Source organism: Hemiscyllium ocellatum, chromosome 2 (genome assembly GCF_020745735.1).
Source record: "Hemiscyllium ocellatum isolate sHemOce1 chromosome 2, sHemOce1.pat.X.cur, whole genome shotgun sequence".
Lineage (NCBI taxonomy): Eukaryota > Metazoa > Chordata > Chondrichthyes > Orectolobiformes > Hemiscylliidae > Hemiscyllium > Hemiscyllium ocellatum.
Genome location: NC_083402.1, coordinates 86,952,784 through 86,969,139, shown reverse-complemented (window position 1 = coordinate 86,969,139; position 16,356 = coordinate 86,952,784). Strand labels below are relative to the sequence as shown.

The window sequence follows — 16,356 nt, the reverse complement described above, 5'->3', positions numbered from 1 at the left end:
TTCATTCTCTGGACTCTTGGCTTGCCATTACATCTGGGCTGTCTTTTGTGTCTTACATGATGAAAGACAGATATGAAGAATTTGCTCAGTGTCTGTTTCATTTCTTTATTGTAATTTCATTGTAATTTCTACTGTTTAATATTACCATATTTATTGATCTCTTCCTTTCTACACATATATAGAAACTTTCACAATTTAGTTTTATGCTATGTTTATTTACTCTACCTTCTCTTTCTTTAGTCATTTCTTGATCATTCTATATGCATTCTAAAATCCTCCCTATGCTCTGGTCCTTTAATCTGATGTTATATTTAACTGCTTTAATTAGCGATGGTTACATTTTTACTGTTTTTATTTTTATTCCTTCTTGGAATATATATTTGTTAAAACTCTAATTATTTACACATTTGCTATTGTTTAATTACCATCATATTTTAATGTGATTGGCCAACTCACCTGACTTGTTAACATAGTTTGACTTTTCAGATTTAAGTCCCTAGTTTCAAGCTTAACTTAAATCTCTTTCATGACTTTAGGTGCCGGTGTTGATCCAGGGTGGACAAAGTTAAAAATCACACAACACTAGCTTATAGTCCAACAGGTTTATTTTGGAAGCACTAGCTTTTGGAGTGTTGCTCCTTTATCAGGTAGTTGTGGAGGTTAATCTCATGCTCACAGAATTTATAGCCAAAGGAGTCCAGTGTTGTGGAGATGTGATACAGCAAACAATCATAGATTAAAACTTTCATCTTTTATAATGGAATATGCTGGTCTCTGTTCTTTGATATGTAAATCCCAGAGCTTCTTGTCATTTACATTCTCAAGATATCTCAACTTTTTAAACAATAGATGTGATATCTGTCTGTGTCCCAATGCTATATTAGACTGACAAGCCCTCTGTTCAGTTTTACAGAGTTTACAGAGCATGATGCATAAGGTATACTCCAAATTATGATCACTCTTCCCCGGAGGCCTGTTCACTGCAAGGTTATAAATTATTCCTTAGTATTTTTGTGGTTCAATGGTTGTGTGCCTATATTTTAAGCTAAGGGGTCTGGGTTCAAGTCCCATCTATCCAGCGCATGTAATTACTTCTCTTATCAGGTTGATTAGAAAATGTCCATAAATTACCCTATTTTATTGTCCAATATTTCAATCTGAAATAGTCAGTTCCTTCACATACTGGTCTGGAAAACTTTGAATCATTCAGTACTTGTATCAATGGGTCAAAGATCCACACACATCTGAATAAAGAAATTCCTCCTCTTCTCAGTTGCAAGTGGTTGGATTCTTGTCTTGAAATGGATTGCTATGAAATTTGTCCCTTTATCATTTTTTGGTGTTGGTGCTTCAGAAGTCCCGATTTCATGCAATGGAAGTCAATCCACACAGCTATTCTGATTTACAAATCTCTTGCATAGGTTTGTTCTCTGAGTGCTGAAAGCTTGTAAAATGAGCAGACCATGATGTCAAACAGCCTCCAGTGCTAATTTGGTGCACAACTTATTGTCTTGGATTGTCCATGTCCATTTAACACTCTCTCTGAAAACTGTCCCAGCTGAAAGTGCTTTCAGTAGCACAACTGACTACCTTCTGGCATTATTTAAAGAGTTAACCTTTAAGGGTGCATTTGCTAAGTTGGCTACATGGCTGATTTGTGACAGAGTGACATGAGCAGTGCACTGTCCTGCCTTCCAAATCTTGCCTCTCACCTGAGCACGGTTATCCTGAGGTTAAACTCACCACCTGCCATCTTTGTTTAAAGAGAGAACAGCCCTATGGTCCTTTGGGTCTACGGCAAAATTACCTAAGCAGAAATACTGTATTCAGCGTTATGGGTGGGAGTAGTAAACTTACGAGAAATTTCAAGGGAGTGGCGCTGAATTTTAACAAAGTGGTCAATGGATGAATTGATCTGTCAAGAGAAAGTCAATAATTGGAACTGTAATTGCAGATTATTTCAGACAACAGCTGTTATGCAAGAGATTTGGAAATGAAGTCAAAAAGCAGAGGGGAAAGTTTTGTGGAGAGGGAAAAGGAGGAGGGTGCTCTCAATTGGAGACTTCTGCTAAAAGTCTTTGAGAGACACTTCTCCTACTTCTACCTAAGTTCAGTGAAAAGTTTGGTTTATGAGCAGTACGGGCAGATCAGGCAGTGCAGTGCTTAGACAGAGTGAGGCAAAGAAGGTTAAAGCTGCACAGTAGGTGCACAAAGCAAGATCAACATTAGAGTGAAAGTACGGAGGCCCATTCATATTCTAATAGTGGGGAAGAAGCTGCTCTTGAACCTGTTGGTGCATGTTTTCAAGCTTCTGTATCTTCTGCCTAACTTTCCGCCTCTTTCACAACATGACAAGGCCAGTGTGACCACTGGTCATCGGGTCACTGTGAGCCGAAACTTCTATTCCTGTGGACCCTTCCAGATGGGAACAGGTGACATGAACAACAACTCAGAGTTCATTTCCCAACACTGGATCAGGGAGTTTCAGAGACACTGTATGGAAGGACTTTATCATCCTTTCACTCCCTCTAAACAAAGAGAGAGCTTGTAGATTTAAGATTCCGAGTACTACAAGTTACTATCAACTGCACACATGTTTTTGCTGGCAACGCACATCAATGAGCAAATACTCCTTAACCCTAAGGCTGCCCTTCTATTAACATCCAGCTGTCATGGAACTGTACACACCAGATCTTTGCATTGAGTATTCACTATCTTGACAGCAGTCATGACACATCCATTCTATGCTAATGAGCTGTGCCATTTCTGTTGAATACACAGAAATGTTTATGGATGTAAGTTTGCTTGCTGAGCTGAAAGGTTCATTTCCAGACATTTCATTACCTTACTAGGTATCATCTTCAGTGGACCTTATGCGAAGCAATGCTGAAACTTCCTGTTTTCTATTTATATGTTTGGGTTTCTTTGGGTTGGTGATGTCATTTCCTGTGGTGAAGTCACTCCCTGTTCCTTTTCACAGGGGGTAGTAGATGGGGTCTAACTCGATGTGTTTGTTGATGGCATTCCAGCCAGAACTCTATGCTTCTAGGAATTCTCATGCATGTCTTTGTTTGGCTTGTACTAGGATGGATGTATTGTCCCAGTCGGAGTGGTGTCCTTCCTCATCTGTATGTGAGGATACTAGTGAGAGAGGGTCATGTCTTTTTGTGGCTAGTTAGTGTCCATGTATCCTGGTGGCTAGTTTTCTGCCTGTTTGTCCAATGTAGTGTTTGTTACAGTCCTTGCATGGTATTTTGTAAATGATGTTAGTTTTGCTCATTGTACAGGATCTTTCAAGTTCATTAGCTGCTGTTTTAGTGTGTTGGTGGGTTTGTGGGCTACCATGATGCCAAGGGGTCTGTGTAGTCATTTCCGAGATGTCTTTGATGTAGGAGAGAGTGACTAGAGTTTCTGGACACGTTTTGTCTGCTTGTTTGGGTTTGTTGCTGAGAAATCGGCAGACCGTGTTCATTGGGTACCTATTCTTTTTGAACACACCATGTAGGTGATTTTCCTCTGCTCTGTGTAGTTCCTCTGTCTGCAGTGTGTGTTGGCTCATTGAAATAATGTTCTGATGCAGCTTTGTTTGTGGGTGTTGGGATTATTGCTTTTGTAGCTCAATATTTGGTCTGTATGTTTTTCTGTAGACACTGATTTGAAGGTCCTCATTGGCTAGAAGTATGGCATTCTTAGAATTCCTAGAAGCATGGCATTCCAAGCAGAGCTCTATCAACAAACACATCAAGTTAGACCCCATCTCCCACCCCTTGAGAAAAGGAACAGGAAGTGACTTCACCACAGGAAATGACATCACCAACCCAAAGAAACCCAAACATATAAATAGAAAGCAGGAAGTTTCAGCATTGCTTTGCATGAGGTCCACTGAAGATGTTACCTAGTAAGGTAATGAAACGTCTGGAAATGAACTTTTCAGCTCAGCGAGCAAACCTACAAGAGGAAATACTTTCTATGTCAACCCTATTAAACCTCTTTGTAGTTTCAAGATGCCTCTTAGATAATCCATCAGTTCGGCTCCAGCCTGTTGAGAACTTCCTGTATTATCCTGTAAATTATTTTTACACCTTCTCCAGTACCTATATCCATTTTGAGGTATTGAGAGCTGAACAGTGTACAATATGTATAAGTGTGATCTAACCAAGATTCTACACAAGCTTAGCAGAAGTCTCCATTTCAATTTTAGCTCTAAAACAAAACTGCTTTGTGCAGATTTTTATGACCTTGAAAACTCACATCACTACTTTAATGATTTGTTACTCTATCCCATTAGCCTCTTATTTTCAAAGGCATATGCAAACTTTTTATTTATTTGGTCTTATAGTGATTTTGATTCATCAAAAAGTAGACTCAAATCCCAAATCTCTTCAACCTTTTCATAATTCCTTGCTGATGGTTCTTACCATATGATTGGCCGCAAAATTTGATTTCGTTTCACATTGGATCTGTGCACATCTTTACAATTAGCCAGAGTTGGAGATGGGACTGCATGTTAGGCCAATTGGAAAGTCATATAGTGGGAACACACACACATTCTGTCTCCATGGAATGACTATTTGATTAGGATGGTATAATTGGGAAGGTTCCAATAAAATATAATTAAACTGAAAAAAACATCTAAGCTAAACTGAGTAAGACTTATCTTAAAACGGTGGAGAAAAATGCGCTATAGAAATATTAAGAATTAACTAGCCTACTTCGAGGTTGCATTGCATTGAAAGTATTCTAAATTTTATCTTTTTCTTCTAAGGATTCATCAGGAGCTACAACTTTCATTGGATTCACTGCCACAGGTTTTGTTGTGTTCCAAGGGAATAAAAGGATTCATCTCCTAAAATGGTAAATTTGCTTATGTTCACCATGCATTTGTGCATTTAAATGCAAAAAGAATGTGTCTGAATATGAGTTTAAGATTGTGCTGCATTTGATACAGATGAGGAGCATCAAAATTGGCTTTGATATGTAATTGTGGTTTATATCATGATTAATGTTTAAACTGTGATAGAATAACTGATCTCAAAGCCATAACCTGTTATTTAATCAAGGAGCTCAGAATACATCATGAACCATTTAAAAATAAAAAAAATCCGTAAAAGCTCAGCATATCAGGTTTCATCTGAGAAGCATAATTGATCGGCAAAATCCTGTGAGCAGGAGCTTGGCATCTTGATTTTATGGAAGCACAAAAATCATCATCCTCATCGGAAAAAAAAATTAGGGGATTAAATGTTCTCAGAATTTTGACTGCGAATTGCAGTGCTGTGTCATCTATGCTCATTAAATGGCAATCTTGCTAGAATTAATAATGTTTTATTTCAATTGAGTTATCTGTGAATGAGATACACATGCCTTCAGATTCATGACTGCATACAAGTGGCATATAGCAGGAAGGCAGTCTAATTGTTTGAGTAAACAGCAGCTGCTTTTAACTCTGTGGGGAACAACATTCAACAGCGCACAATTATTGAGATCAGTTTGAAGCAGTCAAAAAGCAATGGGGCATGGCTAACCAACTGGGAGAGGGAGGTGGCAGTCTAACAGGAAGAGGGTATGGCTGACCAAAGGCATGAGAGAAAAAGAGAGATGACTGTTTAAGAGGAATGGTTCAGGGATTAGTGACAAAGGAAGGGAAACAAAAGGAAGGTGCAAGGATGTGGGAGCTAAAGGCTCAGGGATGTAGTTGTGGGGGTTCTTCTTCAATATCCTTCAATACAATGAAGTATTATCCTTCAATATTCAGGTCCCAATCTAATCACTTGCAGCATGTCTCTTTCATGGTTATCAGATTATACTTACTTCCATTTGTGCAATCACTTCATTTGTTATGTTTTGAATGCGATGCGCATTCAGATACAGAACCTTTAGTTTTGTCTCTGCTATTATCTTTATATTCTTAAATTTGTACTTCCTGTTACTGTCTGCTTTTTATTTCACATATTAATGCCATTCTATCTTGTCTCTACTCTTTCATTCACCTAGCATCAGTTTTAGAAATTGTGCTAGATAGAGGGAGGAGGGCAGACCATTCAGGGAAGGGCAATGTCAGGAGACTGTAGAAGAAAACATAATTGTGGGCAGAAAAGTGGTGCATCCATTTCCAGAATCTTTGTTTCAGTGTCCATGCACATGATTGCATCAACAGGAAGAAATCTCAGCAATGAACCTCCCATATTCTATTGAATATGGTGGAATGAGTGGTGGCTAGGTGACTCTCATGTACGTAAAGGGCTTTGCTTGGGGTATTCTGGGTAGTCCTCTACCCAAAGGCTGCTCCTTTTTGAGGTAATTTAGGTGTTGGAGGTGATTTCCTCTAATTCCAGGGGCAGCAATTACTGTTTTATATGCTGTTTGCATTGTTTTTGAAGTTTGATTAGATTAGATTACTTACAGTGTGGAAACAGGCCCTTCGGCCCAACAAGTCCACACTGACCCGCCGAAGCGCAACCCACCCATACCCCTTACCCAACACTACGGGCAATTTAGCATGGCCAATTCACCTGACCCGCACATCTTTGAACTGTGGGAGGAAACCGGAGCACCCGGAGGAAACCCACGCAGACACGGGGAGAATGTGCAAACTCCACACAGTCAGTTGCCTGAGTCCGGAATTGAACCCAGGTCTCTGGCGCTGTGAGGCAGCAGTGCTAACCACTGTGCCACCGTGAAAAAAAAAGTCAAAACAACAGCACCTTTAAAATGGGAGGAACAGACAAAGACAGCACATGGTGAGGTCAGTGCAGGAGAGAGAGAGCGAGAGAGAAAGAGACCCACACTGTTAACTGACACAGCAGTGAACCTGTGCAGTTACTGCCACTGCCATTAAATTCATGTATTGCTGGACATCAGAGTGCATCTGGGAAAATGAACAAACAGTGAAATTCACAACTAATCTTGGAGGAGCATGTTTGGGAGAGATCACAGAACAGAAACAGATAATTGAATATTTCTAAGTGTAGCCTTATAGTAAGTCTGCAATAGTGAGTAGAGTGGGTTCTTTCTTGATTATATGTTTTATTGAGATATGTCTCCTGATTAAACTTGAAAATATAAGCCATAAGTATTAAGTTAGCATGGACCAGTGCTTGTTGGAGGAATAAGACAGTGCTATTTTCTGGGTCTGTCGATAGAAAGAATCAAAAATGGCCTTTAGTAGAGTGATATGCTCTTGTTGAATGTGGGAGTTTAGGGAGCGTTTGTGTTACTGATGATTATACCTGAAATAAATGCTATTGATTGCTTATCCTATCAGATCAAATCGATTGGTTGGAGAGACCGTTAGAGGCAATGAGGAATTTACAAAAGCAAGGGGATGTGATGGATGGCAGTTATAGGAAGGGAGAAAAGTTGCAGTTACAGTCACACAGATGGGTTAACTCCAGGAAAGATTAGAGAGGTAGGCAGGTAGTGCAGGAGACTTCTGTGGCTAACTCCATTTCAAACAAGTATGCTGTTTTGGAAAATGTAGGGGGTGATGGATTCTCAGGGAAATGTAGCATGAACAACCAAATTTCTGGTATCGAGATTTGCTCTAATGCAGTGAGGGGTACGTCGGGTTCCAAGAGATCAATTGTGTTAGGGGACTCTAGTCCGAGGCACAGGCAGATGTTTCTGTGGCCAGCAGCGAAAAATCGGAATGGTGTGTTGCCTCCCTGGAGCCAGGATCAAGGATGTCTCGGAGGGTGCAGAATGTTCTCACAGGGAGAGGGTCCAGCAGAAGGTTATTGTCCACATTGGAACCAACGTCATAGGAAGGGAAAAGGTTGAAATTCTGAAGGGAGATTACAGAGAGTTAGGCAGGAATTTAAAAAGGAGGTCCTCGAGAGTAGTAATATCTGGATTACTCCTGGTGCTGCGAGCTAGTGAGGGTAGTAATAAGAGGATAGAGCAGATGAATGCATGGCTGAGGAGCTGGTATATGGGAGAAGGATTCACATTTTGGATCATTGGAATCTCTTCTGGGGTAGAAGTGACCTGTACAAGAAGGACGGATTCCACCTGAATTGGAAGGGGACTAATATACTGGCAGGGAAATTTGCTAGAGCAGCTCAGGATGTTTTAAACTACTAAGGTGGGGTGTGGGACCCAGGGAGATAGTGAGCAAAAATATCAATCTGACACTGGTACTATTGAGAAAAGAAGTGAGTCAAACAGTCAGGGCAGGCAACGACAAAGCAGAGAACAAGGTAGGACTGATAAATTAAACTGCATTTATTTCAAGGCAAGAGGCCTAACAGGGAAGGCAGATGGACTGGTGGATTAATGATCCAGTATACAAGTGCTACAGGAAGGACATAAAGGGAGGCAAGAGAAGAGGGGGAGAGGTGTTTTTGATAAGGGATAGCATTACAGCTGTACGAAGGGAAGATATTCCTGGAAATACATCCAGGGAAGTTATTTGGGTTGAACTGAGAAATAAGAAAGGGATGACCACCTCATTGGGATTGTACTATTGACCCCCTAATAGTCAGAGGGAAATTGAGAAACAAGTTTTCCAGGTGATCTGTTATCTGTAAGAATAATAGGGTGGTTATGGTAGGGGATTTTAACTTTCCAAACGTAGATTGAGGCTGCCATAGTGTTAAGTGTGCGCAAGAAAATGTTCCGATTCAATATGTGGATGTATCTACTAGAGAAGGTGCAACATGACCTACTCTTGGGAAATAAGGTCGGGCAGGTGACTGAGGTGTCAGTCGAGCACTTTGGGGCCAGCAAATAGACCAGTTGAAATTCTATATTGGAGGAAGGCTAATTTTGATGGTATTAGGCAAGAACTTTCAGAAGCTGATTGGGGGCAGATGTTTGCAGGTAAAGGGACGGCTGGAAAATGGGAAGCCTTTGGAAATGAGATAACGAGAATCCAGAGAAAGTATATTCCTGTTAGAGTGAAAGGAAAGGCTGGTGGGTATAGGGAATGCTGGATGACTAAAGAAATTGAGAGTTTGGTTAAGAAAAGGAATCAAACATATATAAGGTATAGACAACATAGATCAAATGAATCTATCAAGTGAGTATAATTGCAGTAGGAGTATACTTAAGAGGGAAATCAGGAGGGCAAAAAGGGGACATGAGCTAGCTTTGGCAAATAGAATTAAGGAGAATCCAAGGGTTTCTACAAATACATTAAGGACAAAAGAGCAACTAGGGAGAGAATAGGGCCCCTCAAAGATCAGCAAGGCTGCAGGAGGTGGGGGAGATACTAAATGAATATTTTGCATTAGTGTTTACTGTGGAAAAGGACATAGAAGATATGGAATATGAGGAAACATCTTGCAAAATGACCATATTACAGAGAAGGAAGTGCTAGATGTCTTGAAACACAGCTCCTGCCCACCCCCAATCCCAGTCCTCCCTCACCCAAACACCACCTTCCCATATTCACCCTGCCGCACCAACCCAGCTTCCCACCCCCCCACCCCGCGCCCCTGTCCGCTGCACACCTCCCCCCACCCACCCACCGGGGCAGCCGGACTGGACACCAATATTAAGACTGCTGCTGCCTTTGTGGGGTAAGCAAGACACACCACAAACACACGCGCACATCTCTATTTGCACACACACATCCATACACACATTTTACTGCAATGTTCTGACAAGTTCCACCTTTGCCCTGTATAGGACAATGTTGGAAAGATTATCTGGGGAAGGGTGGTTAAGGGGACACCACTATGTAGAACTCCAGGGGAAGTGTGGGGAGAGAGAGAGAGCAGGAGGTCAGTCATTTAGAGACGGTGCCTGGACTGTCCAATACTGTGCTCGGCAGCATTTCAGTGAGCCAAGTTCATTTTTAATCATTGTACCTGTAAACAAAAGATGCAATCAGGGTTGAAACAGCGCTTTGACGTAATGTTTCTATTGGGACCTTGAGATCCCATTCCGATAATTCGATATTCGGATAATTTTTATTCAGATAATCAAAGTTCCTCTGTAGTTAGTAAGTTTGCAGATGACACCAAAATTGGAGGTGTAGTGGGTAATGAGAACGTTAACTCAGGTTACAATGAGATCTTGATCAGATGGGCTGAGTAGTGGCGAATGGAGGTTAATTTAAATAAGTACTGCATTTTGGGAAACCAAATCTTAACAGGACTTCTACACATAATGGTAAGGTCTTCGGGAGTGTTGCTGAACAAAGAGACCTTGGAGTGTAGGTTCATAGTTCCTTGAAAGTAGAGTCGCAGGTAGATTGGATAGTGAAGAAGGGATTTGGCATGCTTTCCTTTCTTGGTCAGAGCATTGAGTGCATGAGTTGAGAGGTCATGTTGTGGCTGTTCAGGACATTGGTTAGGCCACTTTTGAAATATTGCGTGCAATTCTGGTCTCCTTTCTATCGGAAAGATGTTGTGAAACTTGAATGGGTTCAGAAAAGTTTTACAAGGATGTTGCCAGGGTTGGAGGACCTGAGCTACCGGAGAGGTTGAATATGCTGGGGCTGTTTTCCCTGAAGCATTGGAGGCTGAGGGGTGACCTTTATAGAGGTTTACAAAATTGAGGAGCATGGATAGGATAAATAGACAAAGTCTCTTCCCTGGGGTGGGGGTGTCCAGAACTGGAGGGTGTAGGTTTAGGGTGAGAGGGAAAAGATTTAAAAGAGACTTAAGGGGCAAAAGTTTGACACAGAGGGTGCTATGTATATGGAATGAGCTGCCAGAGGAAGTGGTGGAGGCTAGTACAACTGCAACATTTAGAAGGCATTTGGATGGATATATGAATAAGAAGGGTTTGGAGGGAGATGGGCCGGTTGCTGGGAGGTGGGACTAGATTGGGTTGGGATAGCTGGTCAGCATGGATGAGTTGGACTGAAGGGTCTGTTTCCATGCTGGACATCTCTATGACTCTATGTGGATGTGCCCACTAGATTTCTCGACAGCTGCACCAATTTACCAGTTAGCAGAAACAATGAGTGTACTTCACTCATCATCTTGCCTGCCTGAGATAATCTGTGAACAAATTGCAGGGAACAATGTGGCCAGCAGAGACTTCAAGACCTTTCCTCCTGACCACATTGTTCCCTGCAATTTGTTCACAGATTATCTCAGGCAGGCAAGATGATGAGTGAAGTACACTCATTGTTTCTGCTAACTGGTAAATTGGTGCAGCTGTCGAGAAATCTATAGAGGGTGGTCCATGACCATTCTATTGAATATCTCAGAGCCAGTACAGCTAGCTTCAACTATCAGAGTGGCATTACCAGAGTTGGCTGAGAATATTACAGGATGTCATCACTCCCCTTTGACCATTCTTCAGGAAGTTCTATGAACTCTTGGATTAGTAAGCAATACACACTGTCAATGACTCCATCACCTGCAGAGTCCTGATGAAGGGTTATGTCTAAAACGTCAACCCTCTTGCTCCTCAGATGCTGCCTGACTTGCTATGCTTTTTCCAGGCCCATTCTTTACAGACTCTGACTTCTCCAGCATCTGCAGTCCTCATTATCTCCCACCTGCAGGTCTTTCCAGGGTTGCACTGAGGATGTGTGTGGTATATCACAGTTTGCCCCACACAACTGCATTCAGGAAATCACAGTTTTCAAAGAATGAATGAATTTACTAGGCTGTTCAAAGAATAAATAGCCAACGTTATTCACTGCCATTGCTGGATTTCCACAAGTGCGGGAGAAAATGACTACACACATAAAAATTGAATGAACTACGGATGCTGTAAATCAGAGACAAAAATAGAAATTGCTGGAAAAACAGCAGGTCTGGCAGCACCTGTGGAGAGAAATCAGAGTTAATGTTTCAGGTCGAGTGACCCTCCTTAAAAACTATGCACATGTAGCACCCGGACCTCCCTGGTTACCATCTGAAAAAACAAGATTAATGGACACATGGACAAATGTGGGTTATTAAGTAACCAGCATGGATTTCTTAAGGGAAAGTCATATTTAACTAACTTGCTGGAGTTTTTAAAGAGATAACATAGAGGGTTGGTGAGTGCAGTGCTGTTGATGTAGAGTATGAACTTTCAACAGGCTGTTGATACAGTGTTGCACAGCAGACTTGTGAGCAAAATTAGAACTCATGAAATAAGATGAATAGTCATGGTACAGAATTTTTAAAAATAGCTAAGTGACAGGAAACAGACAGAAATTGTTAATAGTTGATTCTTTGGATTGGACAAATGGTTGCAGTTGAGTTCCCATGAATCAGTATTAAGATCTTTGCTTTTCTGGATTATATATTAATAGACATTGGTGTCCAGGGCAAACTTTCACAACTTGTGATTAATATGAAACATGAAAGCATTTTAAACTATGAAAAGGTTAGTGGAAATTTTAGAAGGACATAGGCAAGTTGATGAAGTCAGCAGATAAGTGGCAGATTCAATGTAGAGGAGAGTGAAATGCTGTGTGTTGGTAGGAAGAACATGGACAGACAACATAGCATAAAATGTATAACTCTAAAGTGCAGAAACAGAGAGACCTCAGTTTATATGTGCATAAGTCATTTAAAGTGGCAAAACAAGTTCGGACAGTAGGTGTTTCTTTGCTTGTTGGCTGAAGTAGTCATTGAGTGCTTTTGTTATTTCCTTCTCCATAGCTTTTTTAGCATCTAACATTCGCCTGAGTAGGATATTGTCTGCATAAGTACCCATTCTATATAATATTGTATTGACTTGCACTGTGCTAGGTTTTTAGCGAAGCTGGCGTGTGTAATAATTGTAAATCATCTCACCCACTCAGCATACACCTGCAGGACCTGTGACCTGTTTGCAGCATTTTGACAATGGCTGAGACCTTTCTAATTTGTTCTTTTACTCATTGCCTCCAAGTAATATTCTTAGTCTTGCTGTGCTGCAAACAAAAAATTGAGAGTGCTTGAAGTAAGGAAAACATTAATGTTATTGAAGAAGCATCTCTGTGACTGTATTTTGCAACAAGGTGTGACTGTATTTTGCTACAAGGGAGAGCAAGATCAAACGACATTGCATCATGACCTTTGATAATGCCTACTATCTCATTGGCATATTGAACAGTCTTAACCTGTTATTGTAATATGGGTTTAATGCAAAATGTCTTAAATGTTGTTCTACATTATGTTGTGTACTTTGTTGTGAACCTGTATTCCTCAGCACAATTGGAACTCCTAAAGTGACATCTATACTCACATTTTTATGTGGTGTTATTTAAGTAGCTACAGTATTAGTATAAAACTCACAGCAAGTTTTTGGTAAACCTTATCAAGGAGTTCGTTCATCTATTGCAAGAAAACTGAAGAAACTTGTGCAAAATAGGGTGATTTCATAGAAAGCTCTGAAAATAAGAAATAAAGAAAAATAAATCAGTTGCATATGTAGTTCCTTTGATTTCCTTAGGAAATCCCAAAGTGCAGCCAATTAAGTACTTTTGACATGTCGTTCTCATTTTTAGCTTCCAAGCAATGAAGCAAATAGTGTACTCATCTGAGAAGGACAGCAGCCAGGCGAGTTGACCAATTTTAACAGCCTCCTGCCTATTTCCAGACCTGGGAAACAGGCAGTAAATGATTGTCTGGCCACTGAAATCAGACAGGATAAGGATGTCACTGGGGACCAAAGGAACTAAGCCCTGAAACAAAAGGATTTTAGAGCTAAAATACTATTTGGTGGAGTCAGGAGAGAATAATGCTTTTCTAGGAGAGAACAAACGGCCTTCATCTCAAATTTTAATTGCAGGGATCATAATAGTTTGCACGTGAAGAATAGAGAAAATCTACAACTCTGTCCTTCAAAAGCTGTTGTGGCTAGGTTAATTGAAAATATCAGAACTGAGATTGGTTGATTTTTGTGATAGTCTATTAACACTTATGGTATCAGGCTGTGTAGCTGGAATTAAGATAGATATCCAACCTAATTTATTTGAATGGCTGAACAGATGGAAAAGGGTGAATAGCCTCCTCTTATTTCTATATTCTTTTTTGGCTTGATATTTTTCTAAACTGATCATATTTTTACATTTCCCATGTTTGCAGAGTAACACATTTGATTAATTTTCCATCATTGTCATACTTCTCATGTATCGAGAGTGTGGTGCTGGAAAAGCATCTGAGAAGCAGGAGAATCGATGTTTCGGACATAAATCCTTCATCAGGAATGAGGCTTGTAGACCAGGAGGCTGAGAGGTAAATGGGAGTGGGAGGGTGGGATTGGGGGGAAGGTAGCTGAGAATGTGATAGGTAGATGAATGTGGGGGAGAAGGTGATAGGTCGGAGAGGAGGTTGGGGTGGATAGATGGGAAAGATGATGGACAGGTCAAGAGGGTGGCGCCGAGTTGGAGGCTTGAGACTGGGACAATGTGGGGGGAAGGGAAATGAGGAAATTGGTGAAATCCACATTGATTCCATGTGGTTACAGGGTCCCAAGGCAGAATATGATGTTCTCTGACACTCGCACCAACCAACCCCACTGCCCCATGGCTAAACCCTTCAACTCCCCCTCCTTCTCTGCCAAGGATGTGCAGATCCTGGGTCTCCTCCATTACCGAACCCTTACCACCCAACGCCTGGAGGAAGAACGTCTCATATTCCATTTTGGGACCCTGCAAACACATGAGATCAATGTGGATTTGACCAGTTTCCTCATTTCCCCTCCCCCCACATTATCCCAGTCCCAAGCCTCCAACTCGGCACCACCCTCTTGACCTGTCCATCACCTTTCCCATTTATCCGCTTCACCCTCCTTTCCGACCTATCACCTTCTCCCCCACCTTCATGTACCTATCGCATTCTCAGCTACTTCCCCCTCCAACCCCACCCCCTCCCATTTATCTCTGTCTCCTGGCCCACAAGCCTCATTCCTGATAAAGGACCTTTGCCGGAAATATTGATTCTCCTGGTCCTCGAATGCTGCCTTACCTTCTGTGCTTTTCTAGCACCCCACTCTCGACTGATCTCTAGCATCTGCAGTCCTCATTTTCTCCTAAGCTCCTCATGTGTTTTTTTCCTCTTTTTCCAGGTCTGATGTCAGCAAATTGAAATTCGATGGGAAGACATTTTATGTTCATGGTGTTCAGAAAGAGGTTAGATATTATATTGTCAGTGCACAATAACATGGAAAAGACAGGAAAAAAAGCGATAAAGATCTAAAAGCCAACAGACTTGACTATCAAACTTGTTCTGTGCATGTCTGTCTCCTAGCATACACTGCAAATAACATTTTATATATGAATATATGGGCATGTTTTCTCTCCATTAGGAACAATTATTAAAGTCAGCCTGTTTCTGTGTACTAAACCTCCAGATGCATGTCAGTATTTCCATCAGAAACATGTTTCAGAAATGTGTTTTCACGAGGCAGAAACTGACACCAAGGACTGTGTATCTGCATTCATTCTCATTTTCACACTTCAAGCTGTTGATGAGCTGCTTAAGCACCAGTACTGCCAAAGAAATCATAACTATTTCAAGCAGAACAACTTTTTATCACAATCACATAATCTTTCTTGATTAGAAACAAGATCAGAACATAAGGTCTTGCAGAGTTATGTTTTACAAGGTAGGGGTGGTGGTGGTGGGGACAGTATACTGCTCTCCTCCCCAGTTCCCATGACACACATTACAAAAGATCATTCTGCAGCAATAACATACGTAGATAGCCTTAATCGAGAATGGGACTTCCATCCCTCAGTGAAAAAAAGTATTACTCTTGCAATCTGCAAGCTAATTTGATTTGTGGCTAAAGAGAGGAGTGGTGAGTGAAAAGTGACAAAGGCAGGGAGTTGGGTGGTAACATCTTTGAGGGGTGCTCCTGATGCACACAGAGTACCTCCTGAAGTATGTATGCCCCCTTCCTTACTATCTATCAATAGTCCAATTAAAAAAAACCTACCCACTCATCTTCCCATGCCAACCACATTATGTTCACAGCATAAGATTAAGTACATTTTATTATGAAACTCAATTGCTGTTAATTATCATTTTAAAGAAGATATTGAGGGTGCTGATTTTGATGTTTTCCTGGCTTAATTTTTATAGGAAAGGTTCAGGGACAAGCAGAAAGGCAATAGGCTAGTCATTACCGTATGTTATGTGTTCTCATTGAAAACCTCTCACAGGGTCCCATAGTATCGCGATAATGAAATAAAAGCAGGAGTAGGCCAGTGAGCCCATTGTGAAGTTTGACATTCAGCAAGCTCATGGCTAATATTCAAAACCAATTCTGGTTGCTTGTACTCTCCTCAGATCCACTCTTCATCTGCATATTGTCAGAGAAGTTGGATATTTGACAGTCTGCCCCCTCACCTTAGTCATTACTATAGATTGTAAATAGTTGAGGCCTAAGTGTACTGTACTAATTATAGGCTGCCTTTCAGAAAGTATTATATTTATTTCTACTCTTTGCTTTCTATCAATTAAATAATCC

The 16,356-nt window shown here is 41.0% G+C and overlaps 1 protein-coding gene across 1 annotated transcript in view; it reads left to right on the top strand.

The window, feature by feature from the left end:
- The window catches only part of frmd3 (FERM domain containing 3), a 221,537-nt gene that overhangs the window by 135,637 nt on the left and 69,544 nt on the right, over positions 1-16,356 (top strand). The window contains exons 8-9 of the mRNA XM_060845125.1: positions 4,766-4,854; positions 14,950-15,013. Of these exons, the coding sequence (XP_060701108.1) occupies positions 4,766-4,854; positions 14,950-15,013 (153 nt within the window). The remainder of the gene's footprint in view (positions 1-4,765; positions 4,855-14,949; positions 15,014-16,356) is intronic.